General features: G+C 34.4%; 3 protein-coding genes across 9 annotated transcripts in view; 2 read left to right on the forward strand and 1 right to left on the reverse strand.

The window, feature by feature from the left end:
* Positions 1-10,151, forward strand: part of LOC144439657 (E3 ubiquitin-protein ligase CBL-like) — a 45,038-nt gene extending 34,887 nt beyond the window's left edge. Inside the window, exons 7-10 of the mRNA XM_078128895.1 lie at positions 180-429; positions 3,303-3,677; positions 7,272-7,444; positions 7,936-10,151. Coding sequence (XP_077985021.1) covers positions 180-429; positions 3,303-3,677; positions 7,272-7,444; positions 7,936-8,166 — 1,029 coding nt within the window. The 3' untranslated portion in view covers positions 8,167-10,151. The remainder of the gene's footprint in view (positions 1-179; positions 430-3,302; positions 3,678-7,271; positions 7,445-7,935) is intronic.
* Positions 10,152-15,805: 5,654 nt separating this feature from the next.
* On the reverse strand, positions 15,806-20,276 carry LOC144439651 (protein AAR2 homolog). Of its 2 annotated transcripts, none has more exons than XM_078128890.1 (2): positions 20,176-20,276; positions 15,806-17,425 (listed from the first exon to the last, which is right to left on the reverse strand). In XM_078128890.1, the coding sequence occupies exon 2, from the start codon at positions 17,414-17,416 to the stop codon at positions 16,256-16,258; it is 1,161 nt and encodes a 386-aa protein (XP_077985016.1). In that variant the 5' UTR covers positions 17,417-17,425; positions 20,176-20,276; the 3' UTR covers positions 15,806-16,255. The 2 variants fall into 2 exon arrangements, with proteins under 2 accessions (XP_077985016.1, XP_077985017.1); XM_078128891.1 differs by lacking the exon at positions 20,176-20,276 and adding an exon at positions 20,036-20,147.
* A 286-nt stretch (positions 20,277-20,562) lies between these two features.
* The window catches only part of LOC144440288 (pleckstrin homology-like domain family B member 1), a 72,980-nt gene continuing 72,639 nt past the window's right edge, over positions 20,563-20,903 (forward strand). For 4 of the 6 annotated variants that reach the window (XM_078129638.1, XM_078129641.1, XM_078129642.1 and 1 more), the window contains exon 1: positions 20,563-20,665. The gene's annotated coding sequence lies outside the window, so the exon portion shown is untranslated. The remainder of the gene's footprint in view (positions 20,666-20,903) is intronic. The other 2 variants (XM_078129639.1, XM_078129640.1) reach the window with 1 other exon arrangement.

Here is a 20,903-nt window from a genome sequence, read left to right on the forward strand (position 1 = left end):
GGCACTGTTGTAGTCACATTTATACTATGAGAGGGGTGGTACATACACATTATTGTACTGCTGTTAAAACCTAAGTGTGAACATTGCTTAATGTAGCTCTATGTTATGGTGTGGATAGAAATATATAATTATAAAATTATATGTAGTAAGAGACTAAGCCTTTGAAGTTAAATTTACAGTTACCAGGTGCAGCAGGAGGGGTATCAAAAAGTAAAGGTGCTAGTAACAGCAAAGATAGGGGGCCTTTACCACCATTGCCACCACCGAGAAGGCCAACGCCAACATCATCACCTCAGCCTTCCCCTCACAGCTCACCCCAGTTGTTACGGAGAAAACTGCCAGATGTCAATGTCCCCAGTCCTAAGCTTCCACCAAGAAATCTTGTGAGTCGAGACAGTCAGGAAAACACAGACACAACTCCAGATACAGGTAACAAACTATTGTACTTCTCTATGTATCATCACCATGTCTCTTATAAGTGTTAATAAGAAACATTGAACCTAATTCATTCCAGTTAACAGAGACTGTTTTTAAGACACTAGTTTTCTTAGACTGTATAACCTTGAATCAAAGTATAGACAAATCAGTTTTGCATCACAAATAAATGAAATAAACCACTTCAATGGTAAATGTAATACCATGCTGTAGAATTCTCAGTTTATAATAGTACATCTCCAGGACAGTTAATTTGATTTTACAGGACATTTTGGGGGCAAACGTAAGTTAAATATGATAAATCATCAAACCATCTCTGAGCCATACTGTTACCATCAGTAATTTCAGATACTTTAAACATTGACATTTCTGTTATTGCAAAATCCTATAAATTTTGGGTTTGTAAATGGGTCTGAAGGCCTACTTGTTTACCTTATTGAGTAAATTTGGTTACAATGGACATGTGTAGTACCACCTATTACAGTGGACATGTATAGTACCACCTATTACAGTGGACATGTATAGTACCACCTATTACAGTGGACATGTATAGTACCACCTATTACAGTGGACATGTATAGTACCACCTATTACAGTGGACATGTATAGTACCACCTATTACAGTGGACATGTGTAGTACCACCTATTACAGTGGACATGTATAGTACCACCTATTACAGTGGACATGTATAGTACCACCTATTACAGTGGACATGTATAGTACCACCTATTACAGTGGACATGTATAGTACCACCTATTACAGTGGACATGTGTAGTACCACCTATTACAGTGGACATGTATAGTACCACCTATTACAGTGGACATGTGTAGTACCACCTATTACAGTGGACATGTGTAGTACCACCTATTACAGTGGACATGTGTAGTACCACCTATTACGTGGACATGTATAGTACCACTTATTACAGTGGACATGTATAGTACCACTTATTACAGTGGACATGTATAGTACCACCTATTACAGTGGACATGTATAGTACCACCTATTACAGTGGACATGTATAGTACCACCTATTACAGTGGACATGTGTAGTACCACCTATTACAGTGGACATGTGTAGTACCACCTATTACAGTGGACATGTATTGTACCACCTATTACAGTGGACATGTACAGTACCACATATTACAGTTGACATGTATAGTACCACCTATTACAGTGGACATGTATAGTACCACCTATTACAGTGGACATGTACAGTACCACATATTACAGTGGACATGTACAGTACCACTTACTACAATGGACATGTATAGTACCACCTATTACAGTGGACATGTATAGTACCACCTATTACAGTGGACATGTATAGTACCACCTATTACAGTGGACATGTGTAGTACCACCTATTACAATGGACATGTATAGCACCACTTACTGCAGTGGACATGCATAGTACCACCTATTACAGTGGACATGTATAGTACCACCTATTACAGTGGACATGTATAGTACCACCTATTACAGTGGACATGTACAGTACCACTTACTACAATGGACATGTATGTAGTACCACTTAATTTAATGTTTTTCCTTTGTCATGACATTACAATTTGTTAAAGACAAACATTTTCAGGTTTGTTTTGACTTATAAAGCTCAGAAAGCTTTTCAGTTGTGTTGACTCTTACTCTTAAGAAAGGAATACACAAAACTATTTGTAGACTGAAGAAGTTAGTTGCAATCAGCATCGACAGGTGAAAGTGAGATTATTAAAGTCTGTAAGCATTCCTGATAGTAGCTAGTTGCACACAATACACTTTATGTTACCAATAAATGATAGTAGCTAGTTGCACATAATGCACTTTATGTTACCAGTCAATGCAACTGTTAAACCTTCCATCACAATAATAATGCATGCTTCAACAATAACTACACCAACATACATAAATAAACTCATGAAAAAGTAGTTCCAGGTATAGACTTACTCTCTGTCCTGTGGCTATTGCAATGCTATTATTTTACTTAAGCATATCCAAAGTGACTGTTGTTCTGAGTTTAACAATATTCTGTAATTCAGTTTCTATATGTGTATGTGTATAAATACATGAAATGGTCAGATAATTAGTAAATGATGATGCATTCTCTGTGAACACATAGGTTAAATTGAATTGTAGACAGTAACAACAAAAGAAGGCTGAGTTAGTCACTATAACAACAGAAGGCTGGGTTAGTTACTATAACAACAGGAGAAGACTGAGTTAGTCACTATAACAACAGAAGGCTGGGTTAGTTACTATAACAACAGAAGGCTGGGTTAGTTACTATAACAACAGGAGAAGGCTGAGTTAGTCACTATAACAACAGAATGCTGGGTTAGTTACTATAACAACAGAAGGCTGAGTTACTATAACAACAGAAGGCTGGGTTAGTTGCTATAACAGAAGAAAGCTGAGTTAGTTACTATAACAACAGAAGAAGGCTGAGTTAGTTACTATAACAACAGAAGGCTGGATTAGTCACTATAAGAACAGAAGAAGGCTGAGATAGTTACTATAGCTGAACTTCACTAGGTAAATTATTTATACCCTGAATTGGGAACTCATACAGTGAGTTATAAATACAGGTACTTGTCCAAACTGATGTAATAGAATGACAATTCAGCAAAGCCATGGGACTGAAAGTGCATCTATATCTAGTCTAGTGCGATCTGTGTCATTGAATCTCAACATCTCTCTCTACCATGGGTAGATCTAGACTATAGTATATACCAGGTACAGCCCATGGGATTGAAAGTGAGTCTATTCCAGTTTATGAAGCTTTTAATATTTCATAGTCTATACCTGGTACAGCTTCTGGCACTTTAAATATTTCATTGTACATTTCCTACACCTCATCATTGTAGGTTCAAGACACACGCATTTAATGCCAGAAGATGCCGAATGGAGCACAACAAGTGGTTGCCAAGTAACGCATGACCTTGTGACATTAGACACTGTCTACGATAAACTGTCGGATGCGACGACGGCAAATCCCAACGGTAGCAGTCAGGGTACGATTTCTATTGATCCATTGGAAGGAGAGACTATCAATCCAATTTATGAAGGAAATAAAGTTAATCCAATATATGAAGGGGATAGAATTAATCCGCTGTTTGAAGGGGATAAGATTAACCCTATCTATGAAGGAGCACCTGCTAGTCCTCTTTACGAACATGTCTCTGATGCATATAGTAATCCACCGCCACCTCGTAGTCAGCGCTCTACTAACACATCACTAGGTAATGCACGCTTTATTCCTGGGCCAGTATCTTTTACTTTTGTGTTTCTCCTTATTTGAGTGAACTAAATTGCATGCTTGATTAATGATAATCTTCAATGTAAGTAAGTTTAACCCTTAAAATGCCATGTCTATTGCGATAGTGAAAATACTTGTGTGGTCCTAGCGCCTTCTATGGCCAGGTAATGTATATACTAGCATAACATTTTCAGGGTTGACCATGAATAATATGTAAATCATATTTATGTGTACTTTAATTATTTGCATTTGTGTGGGTAACATAGATATGACTGTGCATGTCCTGTATGTATACTGTTGATCAATATTAAGTGATGTATTTTTCTAATTTATGGAAGTAGAAATGATTTTCAAATAGTTCTTTACTTGTGTTACTCTCATGAATTGGTTTCAAAAATGGTTAAGTAATGAGATAAGTTATGCAGATTTGTTTGATTTGTAACATATGATATTGGTATCTTTACTAATCTTCCCCTTGGCCAGTAACATATGATATGGGTATCTTTACTAATCTTCCCCTTGGCCAGTAACATATGATATGGGTATCTTTACTAATCTTCCCCTTGGCCAGTAACATATGACATGGGTATCTTTACTAATCTTCCCCTTGGCCAGTAACATATGATATTGGTATCTTTACTAATCTTCCCCTTGGCCAGTAACATATGATATGGGTATCTTTACTAATCTTCCCCTTGGCCAGTAACATATGATATGGGTATCTTTACTAATCTTCCCCTTGGCCAGTAACATATGATATTGGTATCTTTACTAATCTTCCCCTTGGCCAGTAACATATGATATGGGTATCTTTACTAATCTTCCCCTTGGCCAGTAACATATGATATGGGTATCTTTACTAATCTTCCCCTTGGCCAGTAACATATGACATGGGTATCTTTACTAATCTTCCCCTTGGCCAGTAACATATGATATTGGTATCTTTACTAATCTTCCCCTTGGCCAGTAACATATGATATGGGTATCTTTACTAATCTTCCCCTTGGCCAGTAACATATGATATGGGTATCTTTACTAATCTTCCCCTTGGCCAGTAACATATGATATGGGTATCTTTACTAATCTTCCCCTTGGCCAGTAACATATGATATTGGTATCTTTACTAATCTTCCCCTTGGCCAGTAACATATGATATGGGTATCTTTACTAGTCTTCCCCTTGGCCAGTAACATATGATATGGGTATCTTTACTAATCTTCCCCTTGGCCAGTAACATATGATATGGGTATCTTTACTAATCTTCCCCTTGGCCAGTAACATATGATATGGGTATCTTTACTAATCTTCCCCTTGGCCAGTAACATATGATATGGGTATCTTTACTAATCTTCCCCTTGGCCAGTAACATATGATATGGATATCTTTACTAATCTTCCCCTTGGCCAGTAACATATGATATGGGTATCTTTACTAATCTCCCCCTTGGCCAGTAACATATGATATGGGTATCTTTACTAATCTTCCCCTTGGCCAGTAACATATGATATGGGTATCTTTACTAATCTTCCCCTTGGCCAGTAACATATGATATGGGTATCTTTACTAATCTTCCCCTTGGCCAGTAATATATGATATGGGTATCTTTACTAATCTCCCCCTTGGCCAGTAACGTATGATATCTGGCTCAATTATAATGAAATTTGGAATATATAATCTTTAGGGTAATGGCTAGACCTGATTAGGTTTTGAGCCAGATCTGTTAATGTTTAATTAGAGAAATTTGCATATTAATGAAATCAACTAATTAAGTAATATTTTAAGACTGCATACTTCAATTTCAATATAAGTTAGTACATTCGTTAAACATAACAACATACATTTGTCATATAAAATTTGGTGATGTGCCTTACAGCGTTAACAAATAATTTGCATAATTAATTATTTTTGGTAATTAAGCTATATCTTAAGAATGCATCCTTCATATTCAACATAATTTAGTACATACGCTAATCATGAGAAAACACATATGTCCTATCAAGTTTGTTGATGTACCTTTCAGTGTTAATGAATAATTTGACAATGCATAATTAATGATTCTTGGTAATTAGGCTATATCTTACGACTGCATACTTCAATTTTAATACAATTCAGTACATACATTAACCATAACAAATTGTGTATGTCCTATAAAGTTAGTTGAGGTACCTTACAGTGTTAATGAATAATTTGCATAATTAATGATTTTTGGTAATTAGGCTATATCTTAAGACTGCATACTTCAATTTCAATACAATTTAGTACATAACGTTAAACATAACAGAGTGCATATCTCCTATAAAAGTTGTTGATTTTGTTTGAAGATTTAGTGAATAATTTGCATAATTAATTATGTTCGGTAATTAGGCTATATCTTAAGACTGCATACTTGAATTTCAATATAATTTAGTACATACGTTAACCATAACAAAGCAGATATGTCCTACAAAATATTTGATAAAGCTTAGTCAGTTTTAATGAAACATTTGCATAAATATTTATTTTAGGTAACTAGGTTGTATCTTAAAAATGCAAGCTTCAAATTTCATATAATATGATACATATATCAACCATAATAATACGCACCTGTCCTATGAAGTTTGTTCCTACAACTTTTACCTTTAATGAGTATTTTGAATAATGAGCGATATTCAGTAATTAAGCAGTATCATGCAATCTTCAAATTCCGTATAATTTGGCACATATATTAACCTAAGAAAGCACGCTTGTCCAAAACCAAAACCTGTTACCATAGTTTTTTTTTAGTTTAATGAGTTATTTGCATAATTAGTGATTCCCTTATGGGAGGCATTCAGTTTAAATCTGGTAAGATAACCTTGGAGAATCCACATTATATGGCAATAGAATATTAACTGTAAATGACAATTGATCAAACAAAATCACCAAAGCACAAGAAAGAACTTTATTTCTTGCTCAATTTCCATATGTTGTAAGAAAGTGTCGAACTTTTTACATCAATGCTTTGAGTGCTAATCAGTACCAAGGTGAGGATACCCAATGATGTGTGAGGGTGGACAATAAGTGTACTTAAACCACAATTTATCACGACTTCCCTCTATCTCAGTCTCTCCTAATATGTGATATTTCTCAAGTAAATCTATAGTTTAATCTTGACCACAACAAAACAATAAATGTCTGTTACTAGAGGGTACATTGCTTTAATGGTGTAGATGGTTATGGAATAGCTACCATATTCTGAAGGTGAAATTTTAACAGACTGAGTATGTTTTTGCACTACAATAATAGTATAGACAAACTTGTTACAACTGGTTGTTTCAGAGGACCAAAGCAGCAATGGTTATGTAAATGAAAATACCAACAACAGCCACAGTATATTGCTATAGTAAAGTTTGGATTTAGTATATATGTCTGTTACATTTTCCTCAGCCCATCTGTTTTGTGACTTTCTGTCACAATTTTTTCAGGTGTGTGTATTTTGTTGGGTTGTCAGTGCCTATCAGTATCATTTTAATTTAAGTCATGTCTGTATCATTTTAGGTGGTCACTAAGTCATGTCTGTATTATTTTAGGTCACCAAGTCATGTCTGTATCATTTTAGGTCACCAAGTCCCTGATGACTATGATGTACCTCCAGCATTAAGAACGATTGACAATAATCCACTTCTTCCCAGGCCACAAGTGCCGTCATCTCTACCAACCATTGTACTCCAAGAAGATTATGATTTCCCACCTCCACCACGGAAAGCACCGCCACATGAAAATCATAACACTGTGAGTTGAGTTTGCTATGTTGCATGAATTTCATTTCACTTTCAGACACCCAGGCAGACATGATGGATTGCATATTTCAAGTTTGCAGACCAAGATACTTTATAAACTGAAACTTTAGTACCAGTCAATATAAAGACATGATTCTAAAGTTGTCAAAGCCCCCTAGGTATGGCATGATTCTAAAGCTGTCAAAGCCCCCTAGGTATGGCATGATTCTAAAGTTGACAAAGCCCCTAGCTAAGGCATGATTCTAAAGTTGTCAAAACCCCCGAGGTATGATATGATTCTAAAGTTCTTAAAGTCCCTAGGTAAAGCATGATTCTAAAGTTGTCAAAGCCTCCTAGGTATGACATTCTTAATACCCTCTAGGTATGACATGATTCTAAAGTTGTCAAAGCCTCATAGGTATGACATGATTGTAAAGTTCTTAAAACCCCTAGGTATGGCATGATTTGTACATCACAAAGTTTTCAATTATTTCCATCTATTAGAGATCAGAAAATGTAGAGCATAAAGATGATGTGATGTATGCAACACCAATGAGGAGAACAATTCCATCGGACAACAGTGGTGGCAGTGCAGCTGAAGCATTAACAGCAATTGAACAGTTACTTCAGGAAGGGTACACACAAGATGCTGTAGTACGAGCATTGGGTATCGCACACAACAACATAGATATGGCAAGGAACATATTAAGAGAGTTTGCACCTAGCAAACACTAAGTTTCAGCAGGAGGTGACTTTGTGCAATTTTAAAAAAAGGAATACTTTTTTAACTGCTTTTTGTAATTCACATGTACAATTTATGTAAAAAGGGAAATGTATTATTACTAGTGGTCTTTGGTGGCTGTATGAATTGTATAAAGGTTTGTACAGCTAAAACAGGTCTTGGTGGCTGTATGAATTGTATAAAGGATTCTTATGTTTGTACAGCTAAAATAGAGCATTCACCAGAAGACTGCATAACAGATACATTATTTATGATCAAGGTGAGTCATTTGACAAGTTATAAGGTTGCTGGTTAACTTATTAGACAAGAACACTTTATGCTGAACACAGCAGGATTCTGACTGAAGAGAGAGATTTGTTTACTTACTTTGCCTTTTTAAATTTCCACAATAACAATCAAGCTGTGTTGAGCTGTAGAAGTGTTGGTATCTATCAAGTAAAACAACAATGCAAATTTGGAAATGATTGACTTGGATGATAAATGTATATCTTCTGGCAAAACTATTAGTAATGCTGACTTTTACAAAACTAATCCTTTATTCTACACTTTACTGCAGGATATTTTCAGGTTGAAATAGCAATGTAAAGTCTTGTGCAATTATGTACTTCTTTTTTTTTGCTACTATTGTGTCAAAATTAGAGTTTGATAGATATTTCTACGACTATGTTCCAAAGTTGTTAAATGATTGAAGATATTTGTTTGCATAAAAATGTCTTGACAATATGTTAACTTTCTTTCATCATGGGGACATCACAGAAGGTTCACAAGGATTTTTTTCTTTTTCTTTGTAGAAATCGTGTAATTTCAAATTTCAGCCTGTTAAAATCTGGCTTTTGGTGGAATAGTTATTTAGCATAATTTAATGGGATACATTTCAAAATTGAGCCAGTGTATTCTATTTAAAAATCAATTACTATCAACACCTCAAAAGTTGTGTGTGTCACAATATCCACTTCAAAAAGGTGGCAAATGTATCTGGGATAAGGTAGTAATGATGCGAAGGACCATGCACCAGGGGCACATTCGATTTGCCCAAACATGATTGTGATTAATCTGACGTCATTTCTCGAAACGAGGTTGTAAACAAAACGCTCAATCACGATCATGATTACTTACATGTAAAAGTTTTGCATATTTCCGATAAATTAAATGATTTTACATCGTCAAAATGATTACAATGATAACAAATTACCAATCTGACCAAACACAATTTATTTACATAATGTTTTCCGTCATTTCTAACTCGCCGTCAGCCAAGGGCGCACAACCCTCTATGATTACGTTGTCCGCCATCTTGTAATCACGTAAATCATGGTTCGGGGCATGATTACTATGATTACCAATCATGATTGAGATTGGTTTTTATCAAACGCAAAATCATGATTGTGATTGATAAATCATGATCATGATTGTGCAAGTCGAACACGCCCCTGAGGGTGCGCCGTTTTGTTAAATGTCACCACTAGAGGGTGCACTTTTGTAGCAAGTTGTCATAAAAGTTTGAAATTGGAATTGTCATTTATTAGAAGACGCACTTTAAAGATGTTATCTGGTATGAAGATTAAACATTTATTTAGTGTTTATTATTATGATCCTGTAATTATTAATCATTTATTGCTAATGATTAACTTGTAGAATTTTCCTTACTTAATAGAATATATAGAAATTTGTAAAATTGAGAAGATACCTGCAGTGAAAGTGTAGTAAGGTGATTTCCATGGAGTGGATAGTCAAATGTCAGCTGTCATATCATACTAAAGATCACTGGGTTATTATTGATTGTGGTAGTTTATTTACAGAAATTGTATTATTTCATTATTTTTGTAAACAGAGACTTTGATATTCTAGAATTAAGGCATGTGGAGAACAACACCTTGAATGACACTTTATGGTTTTATAGTCAAACCTAAAGTTAGATTACAAATTCAAACAGCAATCGGTTAGAGCAATCGGTTAGTCCATCCCCCATCCACACACACACACACACACACACACACACACACACACACACACACACACACACACACACACACACACACACACACACACACACACACACACACACTTAGATACATCTAAAGTCCATCATGAAATCTCTGCTCTTGTGATTGGCTGTGTGACTGCCATTCAGTATGGTAATTATCATCACTTTGCACATGTCCACTCTCATTGATTCCAATCACAGTGAGTCTAATGACATCATTTGACACAGCTGCCAAAATTTGAAACCCACTAAGAATAAACCGCATTGAAGTGAAATTTTGAAAGCATTATTACAAGCATAGTAGTAGGGCTATAACCAAGATCCCCACATGCCTTGACTCTAGGCTAAGACTTAATAGTGTGCTTGTGGTCATGTTTTTTGGTTGTTTTGTGAGTTAACAAGCATTGTAACACATCGCTATGGTGATAGCTCTGGTTGTCTGATAGTTGAAGCCAAGACTACCTATCTTGAAGGACATTATCACACACCAACCTACATTGTATAGTAAGAATAGGTATGAAAACATTTACGTTTCAAAAGATGATAAAGATATGATGTTTGGAAATGGGCAATTTTTTGTCATTTTGCACAGAAAGTATTGTCTAGAGGGTGCCTTATTATATTGTATCGGTTAGCTAGTGGAAGATTATGGAAGGGAAATCAGAAAAATTTCTCTCTATTTCAAATTTAAGAAGTGAAATCAAATTAATACAGCATAGAAATATTATACAAGGAAGAAATGTAATTCTCTGAGTATCCTAGGGGGTCTGCATAGTTGATAGGCAGAACGATGCTGCACTGAAAAAGTTACCCTTCTTAGTTGTCAGTAAATAGCCCCCTCTAGTGGTCATACGAAAAGTTACTTTTAGTCGCCACATGAGATCATGAAAAAATCTGCTGTTCAAGCTGTTATTGTGATGCTTGCCTGTCATGATGACGCCATTTTATTGTCACTTTCATATGTATTTGATGAATAGTGATGTCACTATTTGTGTCAGTCTCTCATGAGGGCATTGTTTGATATCAAGATGTGTGACACCACACACCTTGAGGTCGTTGTTGACTTGAAAGGTATACTGAAGAATATGAAAAGAGACGTGTTTTTTTATGTTGTAAGTTCATCTAACCAAGAAGTTTGAAAATTAAACTGTGTACTGTCTTTTTGCAGAGCATTCTTCACATTTTGTAAATTTGGTCACGAAAGTGATCATGTCATCTGTGCGCCGATTTTGAAACTATTTAGCTGCAGATATTTCCATAGCAACTCAACAATATGTAAAATGTAAGAATTATTGACTGTGCTTATAACATTGTATTGTGAGTACGCAGACATTCCAGTGTTTTTTTTTATACATTATGTATCACATTTGAACTCTATATCATTAGCATAAGTGTCAAACTGTGTACTCATTTTAGTATATAATTATCATGACCTTTGACCTTTACATAGTCCACATTCACCTTTAGTGATTTGACAGATGAAAACATGTATGTTTGCAAGTAGCAAAAAATATTAGAATTTATCCTAATGTCAGACGCTATCACACATGTGAATTCATATGAATTGGTAAATTTATGATGTTGATAGGTCAAGGAAGTTCACAGTTATTTAAGAATTGTCAATAGAAAACTATTCATGAAAAAATTGTGTTACCAAAAATGGAAAAATTGGTATTTTGTTTTTGTAAGTAACCAGAATCGATTTAAAACATTTCCTTAAATAATTTGTTCAAATTTTAAAACATTTGATAAACCATGAAATTATGATCCAGTGAGTCCATCGTTAATCTAAGTTTTCTTAGTTAAAAACACACGAGGGATTAGGAGTAACATTTTTTTGAAGTTATAGAAAAATTAGTCCAGAACAAAAAAATGATCCTATATAATTGTATGGCTCCATTGATAAGATAATACTAATACAAAAACCTGGGATTGAATCCTTGGTCTTTAAGTGCAGGCACTTGATTATATTCCCTTCAATATTGTTAGGATAATATAAAGGAAAGAAATAAAATACTATCTACTCATGGATTAGGATCAAACCACATAGGCAAGAATCCTTTCTTTCACATGTATGGTCAATTCTGTATTTCAATGCAACTAAAACTCCCCTATTTATAGAATAAGATTTCTCCTTCTCAATAGGTAACCAAGATTAGATAACTTAAGATTTTTCCAAACTCATTCAAAATTATTGAGTTTTAAAGTAAAGCGCTTTCACCAAATAATCTTGAATATTATGTATTCAGTATTTTGTGCTTTTCATTACCAATTGTCAGAAACTACTATAGTATGACTCAGAAAGTATTTTTTTCTATTTGATATTTATCAAGTTGAAGTTCATTCTGACTGGTAGGACATACCATAGTTTCACTTTAACATCACTGGAAATAACAGCTACAGCGCCGTCAATGACAGAAAAATGAATAGTTTCTGGACAGGTGTAGTTACAACAACATTGTTTGACCATATCTGTGCTTAATTAGGTCTTTATCTAGTGACCAAAATCATGAAATATTCACTGTCAAATGTCAACAGGTAGTAGACATAATACAAAGTTTTAGAATACTTTGCTTTCGCTGAGTAAAAAATGTGTGTACAAAATGTAGTTGATGTGGATATGTGACATGTATATGAACAACTCTAGAAGTTTTATCAGAATGGAAGAGTTTGATTAAGACGAGATCAGTATGAATTCAGCATGTATAGATGACATTATTATGCATCTATTTCATAAATTTAACTTCATTTACACCAAGAAATACTAGTAGTTCACCAAATCTCTCACCTGGTATCCACCATGTCATTGTCAGTGTTTTCTGAAGTCATGAGATATGGATACCTGGCGAAAGCTTTGGTGAGCTATTAGTATTTCTTGGTGCAAAATGAAGTCATGAGATATGGATACCTGGCAAAAGCTTTGGTGAGCTATTAGTATTTCTTGGTGTAAAATGAAGTCATGAGATATGGATGCCTGGCGAAAGCTTTGGTGAGCTATTAGTATTTCTTGGTGCAAACTGAATTTAAATTTATGAATATAGACTGAACATTGCACAGATGTGTTTTCAATCATTGTGTTGAAAAGACTACAATTTCAGTGTTGATATATTTTGGTGCTATGTGCAAGTATTATTAGGCATACTCTTTTCTTATTGTGAGAGTCTCATGTACACTGAAACAGCTATCATTATCTCTCAGATCATTGTCAAGCAGAGAGTCTTCCCTCGTCTAATAAAAACATTATAACACTGGATGCTGTTCAGAATGTTAATGATATGCCACTAATTTTAGCTGAAAAATATGCCTCTTGGTACAGACGAGTTGTCATAAACTTGGCAGTTGACAACTTTCATGATCCAAGAACCATGAATTTATGAAATACTGTTTTGATACGACATACATTGCCAATTTTTTGGAACTGAGGTATTTCATTTCTTGTTTATTTGAATTGAACCTTGTATGAAATACAAGCTGCTAATGGGCTCTTGGCCAGATGTTTCTTTTTATGAGAAAACCAACCACATTGTGAACAGATATTTGTGTGACATAATGAACCAGATTGCAACTCTGTCAAAATGAATATTACAAGAATGCCGATAGTTGCCAAGTCATTTTTTTTTAAATTTTACAAAATATTTAGGCATTGCATTACTATGGAGTTATGATTTTTTTACTGGTTTGTACCTTTGTATAAAACAAGAATGGAAAGCAGAGCCACTCTTTTGTAATTGCTCAAATGCAGGCAATTATTGTCTACTGTGAATTAGTGAAGCAATTCCTTGTCTAAAAAGTTATTTGTGCGATGGGAATTTTGTATGAAGCATAATACATGTACATCATTTATTTCTTCTTTTTTTGTAAACAAGTATTTCATTATCTTATTGTATGTATTTGTAGAAGTGTACTATCGTGAGCTTCCAAATTTTGTTGCAAAAAGTCCATTTGTAAATACATCGTTACTGTTATATATACATTACCATAGTAACCCTTCAGCTTTGTTGTTAGTTACAACACAATTCCAATACATCATCTGAAATCGCCATGGTGATTTAATTTTCTTTATACTGTGGGTGTACGCAGAGAGAATCGACAAGGAAAAAGAAAGGAATGTATTTTGATACCAAATTTTATTACTAATCCAAGGTATTTAATTCTGCATGTATGACAAACAAATCAACAAATTGTACATAGTTGTAGTGTCAGCCATATTGAATAGGGCATCATGGGAAATATATTTTGTCAGGCTTTATTTGCATACCAATGACCATTGCATAATGTATAGTGGTTGAATGAACTGACCTTACTGTGATAAATGCCAGCAATTCAGGTTTCACATTGTGATCAAAAAATTATTTGTCATGCAAATAGACCAGGCTACAACATAAATGATGTTAAATTAATATTATCGTGGATAGGGTTGTCAATAGTAGATACAAAGTTATAGAAATCTAGGGGTACATGCTGTCCTTATAGAAACCTTGGGGGTACATACTGCTCATATAGAAACCTAGGGGTACATACTGTGCATATAGAAATCTAGGGGTACACACGGCTCATATAGAAACCTAGGGGTATATGCTGTTCATATAGAAATCTATGGGGTACATACTGCGTATATAGAAACCTAGGAGGTGCATACTGTGCATATAGAAATCTAGGGGGTACATACTGTGCATATAGAAACCTAGGAGGTGCATACTGCTCATATAGAAACCTAGGGGTACATGCTGTTCATATAAAAACCTAGTGGTACATTATCCTTATAGAAACCTTGGGGTCCATACTGCTCATATAGAAATCTAGGGGTACATGCTACTCATATAGTAATCTAGGGGGCACATACTGTTCACCTAGAAACCTAGTGGGTACTTGCTGCCCACTTAGAAACTTAAGGGTACACGCTACTCATATTGATAGCTAGGAGTACATTGCTCGTATGGAGCTATAGAAGGGCGGTGTGTAGTGGTCATATAAACTGTTTTGGTGTCGATCAGACCTTGGAGTAATTATACTGACAATATAATTACTCCAAGATCAGACTTAAAGACACATATTTGATTGGCCTATCAGATGCAAAGGTAGATATTAATTGTCCACCAGAATTAAAGGTAAATTTTGATTGGTTATTTTGATTCATTGTGAAAGTTAATTGGTTGGTTGCAATGATATCACCAAGTACAAAATATATATCCTATTCAGCCCATAAGAAAACAATATGGCATGGTAGTGAGTGTAAAATAACAAGTGAAATCTATCTTCTTGCAGATTAAACTTGCAATATTGATTTTAATACTAATTATGTAATTTCATTTATTATGGATACTATACAACTGTTAAACCAAATCCATGCTGCAGCATAACATCAAAAACTTTTACAAAAAATTAAACGATAGTGAGTAAACTGAAAACAAAATGAAATGACTGGCTTGTGTTAGCCATTGCTAACTAACTAGTATTTACTGGTTATTATTAACCAAGATATCAGTGTATACTCTCTGGTAGTTAAGACTTGTTTAGAGTAGTTATAGCTGGTATTACTAGGATAGCAGCACCAAATATTAGTAGGAGAAACATACACACACAAATTATTTTTGGAATTTCTTTAACTCTTGACACTAATAAAAAACATCTATGATATTCATACAAAAAAATTGTCTGTGCTCATTTTTATTCATTTATGGTTGTTGTGGAAACCAGATACGATAATGTACAAGGTCTGAAATACAATACTTTGTGCTATACCTCTTGCCACTGAGGGCACTGTCATGCAAGGGAGCATTGTAATGAATTAATAGGTTTTCACTGCAAACACCAGTGATTATGGATGTGGTGTAGTTGTGAACTGTGTCCCTCTTTGTATGATCGCTGGTTGGCAGTAAATATTTCTATCATAGAACTACACAATCACAATTTGTATGTCTTTTAGGAGTGGTATGTGATGTCTTTACCCAGTAATGAATTGATGTACATTGTCAGACTATCCTAGCTCTATTCATAGATCTTGGAGTGCACATTACTTCAGGGTGTATTGTTCAAGGGAGAGTTTCCATGACTACTTCCTCAAATCCATCAAAATCTCATTTGCTCTCACTACAAGTCTAAGGAAGTTCTACAACTGTTGGTGCATACTCCCCTTCTTCAAATCCATCAAAATCCCACTTAAACTTTTTGGTCAAACTCTCTTTAAATTTACGTCCTCTTGTTTTCAACTGATTGCCAGCCTTTGACTCGGCTAAATTATTGAAAAATTCTGCCAAACATGTGGTAAGGAAATTATCTCTTGACACGATATCAACAAAGAAATCCTTAGGAATCTCTACAAGTTGAAAATGAATAGTTGTCATGAAAGTGTTATACAAGTTACTGTGTTTATTGATGGCTTCCTGACAACTACATAGTAGATGGAAAAGTTTCTTCCACTGCTCAAATGAATCGTAGACCTGGCCGAGGAGAAAACAGATAAATGCAAACTGTAGTTCCCCTAAGATGCCAAGTTCATTGTCCTTATATTTTAAGTTTAACAGTGTATCAAGAGCATAACTGGAATCCATGCTGTATTTTGTGACCTCTGCTGGGCTTGCACCTTTTGGGTACTTCTGTGGAATTTCCGAAAAATGGATTATTGCTTCTGGCTTGATATGCATCTTAGGGAGCTTCTCTTCCATTGATGCATCATCGGGTACACTTGCACGAATTTCTGCTCGTTGTTTAGTGGTACGTGATTCCTTGTCTCCAACTAGTTCAGTCACTGATGAAATCTTGCAGTTATCTGGTACTAATGTATTCATGAGTGATTCTGTAATTTGATTGGTTAAAGAAACCCATTGTTTAAGACTTCCATATGGGTATGGTCCAAGGAATGAGTCCATCTGTTCTCGATTACATTCAAATCTATCCATTTCTTCCTCTGTTGCTTTGAAGTCGCTGATATCTTCCAATCTTGCATTCCACTTCTTTACAAGGATTTCTCGCTGCTTGAAATGATAAAAGAATCCAGAACGTGGTGCCACATCATTGGTTTTACTTACAGCACTGTAATAGATGAAATGAACTCCAGGTGGTATCATCTTGACCCCTCTGAACTTTGACCCAACAGTCCAGGAATTATAATCAATTCCAAACTCTGTACCCTCAGGGACATCAAGGAAGAGCAGTATAGCGCCCTCTTGAAACAGCTTATTGGCAGTGTCTGGGTCCATTTCTAGTTCGGCTTCCTCAGCGGAATCTGACTTGCTACGTTTGGATGATGACGCCATCATTCACAGGATCTATGTATAAAAACATAATTGAAATATGATTAAGATGTGTTATTACTGGAAAATAAAAGATATGTTATTACTAGAAAATAATAAGTGCTTCACACAGGGTATATATACAATATTTGTTAGGTAAAAACTTGTGTTCGTTATCGCTCGTGAAAATATGCGGCAGAATATAGTATAGTATAGTATAGTATAGTATAGTATAGTAGTATAGTATAGTATAGTATAATACACTATACTATAGTATAGTATAGTATAGTATAGTATAGTATAGTATACTATACTATACTATACTATACTATACTATACTATACTATACTATACTATACTATACTATACTATACTATGCTATACTATACTATACTATACTATTCTATACTGTATACTATACTATACTATACTATACTATACTGTATACTATACTAACAGTCTATACTATACTGTATACTGTACTAATAACTATACTATACTATAGTATACTATACTATACTATACTATACTATACTATACTGTATACTATGCTATACTATACTATACTATACTATACTAATAGTCTATACTGTATACTGTACTAATAACTATACTATACTATACTATACTATACTGTATACTATACTATGCTATACTATACTATACTATACTAATAGTCTATACTATACTGTATACTGTACTAATAACTATACTATACTATACTATACTGTATACTATACTATACTATACTATACTATACTATACTATACTATACTGTATACTATACTAATAGTCTATACTATACTGTATACTATACTAATAACTATACTATACTATGACAGAACCCCATGGCCTCGCAATGGACGGTAGGGCATACAATCAATCAATCAATCAATCAATCAATCAATCAATCAATCAATCAATCAATCAATCAATCAATCAATCAAGGACTAGCAAAAATGTCAGTTAGGATAGCAGAATAGCAATAGTCCTTCAGGTCTATAGGTAAGCTACCAGAGATTCAAAGTTAATCAAAATAATAGTATTTTGATTAATTATACAATGTTGGAGATTTACAGTTTTCATACATACAATGAGTAAACATATCCAAGAGTGAATTGTTAGTTTTGTGTTGACCATCTACCAGCAAAGTGACACAACATATCTTAGTCTAGTATTTTATATTGTTCAGTGAAAATAGAAGTTAGTCAAATGTTACACTAAATTATGACATGAAACCTATCAAATAGAAGTTAGTCAAACGTTACACTAAATGATGACATGAAACCTATCAAATAGAAGTTAGTCAAATGTTACACTAAATGATGACATGAAACCTATCAAATAGAAGTTAGTCAAATGTTACACTAAATTATGACATGAAACCTATCAAATAGAAGTTAGTCAAATGTTACACTTAATGATGACATGAAACCTATCAAATAGAAGTTAGTCAAACGTTACAAAGTTAAAAGTGTACACCATATCTTTACTCCTTATCTCTAAGAATACAGTACCCATTTTAGATCAATGGATGAATAAACCCAGCCCAAAGGGCTGCACATATATGTATACCCAGTACGTGGGAGTACCCCCCCCCCCCCCCCAACCACTGTGTGTGTATGTATGGGGGAGGGGTTGCCCCAATCGAAGTACAAATTCCTCTACTACTACAAAATTAAACTATAGTTCAATATACCAGTTTATATCATAGTATAGTATAGCCTATTAGTATAGTATATAGTATAGTATAGTATGTAGTATTACAGTACAGTATAGTATAGTATAGTATAGTATAGTATAGTATAGTATAGTATAGTATAGTATAGTATAGTATAGTATAGTATAGTATAGTATAGTAGTATAGTATAGTATAGTATATAGTATAGTATATTATAGTACAGTAGTATAGTATATTTTATTTGACATGAAATAATATAAAAATATATTATCTAGAGTCAAAAACAATGTACAAAAACAAAAACAAAATAATAGATAATTATAAATATATATAAAACACTAAACTACAGTATTGAATACAAAGATAATAATGAATTAGAGAATTTTCCAAAGCTACTATCGGTAGTGATAAAATCATCATTTGAACTCATTATTCTTTTGAAATATTCTTTTTGGGATAGCATGGATTTCATCATCAATATCTTTAGTATTACATAAATGACATAGTCTTTCATCCGGGGGAATTTCTTGGTATTGTATCGTAGTCTTTCAATTGGTAAATTATGACAATTATGTGCTGAGATCCTGAGCTTAGTGATGCTGATTCTGTGTCAAACAATATGCTTGTTCTAGATATAATTCAAATTCATCATCTGTTATAATTTTGTTATAGGTACGTAATTTGATGTCAGTTTTGTGAATCGTTGGTATCCAATTACTATCGATATAATAAAAGTTTTTCAACTGACTACTAAGATTTGTTACATCAGCATCACCATTATATTTCGTGAAAAGACAATGGAGATTGGAGGAATGTACCGTACGGTATATTTTGGAAAATAAAGGTTAACTAACAAGCGAAACATGTTTTATCTCACAGTGTAGACATTATGACCATTTTAGGGCTTCATTGTTAAATGGATGTTTTGAAAACGTTCAAATGACGTTCCCATTCGTCATACTCACAGTAGTCAGTACAAAACAACACACACATGCACGTACACGTACGTAAGTCTTTACCTTTTACGTACATATTATCACGCATGTGATGTGCACTCGTGTACATGAAAAGCTTCACTGTGGTTTATATTTGTTTTACAACTCACCACGTCTGATGTTTTTCCGGAACTTTGGATTGATTTCAGTTGGACGGTGCTGGCAATCTCAAGCACGCTGATCTACGCTGATGATGCTCGATGCTGTTCAAAAACGCGGAAGTGATGTCAAAAGGTCGGGCAAGTGCGCCGCCCCACGACGTCACAAAATACGAAATTAAAATTTACAATAAAAAGCATGGAAAGAAATTATTTATAATTAAATGATTCAATGAGATTATTGGATGCAAGAAGTATAATTCTGGTCAAAAGAACTGTGGATTTCTTTTTTCAAAAAGGTGTTTTTACAAAACAAATCAAAACAAAATATTTTATTTTCCAGTCTGTGAGGGCGTTCTAAAGTGACGTCACGGGGTAAGGCAAAGGAAGCCAAAAGTAGTCGAGAGTCATTGAGAGTAGTGCAGTGTCCGTATTCTCTCGTAGGATTTGAGTTTGTGTGCCGTCAGTGCCGGATAGTTACTTGACTTTGAAGTGGATCGAGGTAAGTGTCCCAGTCTATTGCTTAATATTAAGAACTCTACATTTGATTGTGTAGGAATCTCGCGATCGCAAGTAACGTTTTGATTTTGGCGATAACGTACGTACACTTCATAACTTTTTTACGAGATGTCGATTCGCTCAGATTTAACCCGACAGCTACCTCACCCTGGCATTCGTTCGAGTCACCTGATATCACCAAGAAACTGCCGACAGTAGCAGTTTTATGACCGTACCATTCA

The sequence above is a fragment of the Glandiceps talaboti genome, chromosome 9 (assembly GCF_964340395.1).
Source record: "Glandiceps talaboti chromosome 9, keGlaTala1.1, whole genome shotgun sequence".
In the NCBI taxonomy this organism is placed as follows: Eukaryota; Metazoa; Hemichordata; class Enteropneusta; family Spengelidae; genus Glandiceps; species Glandiceps talaboti.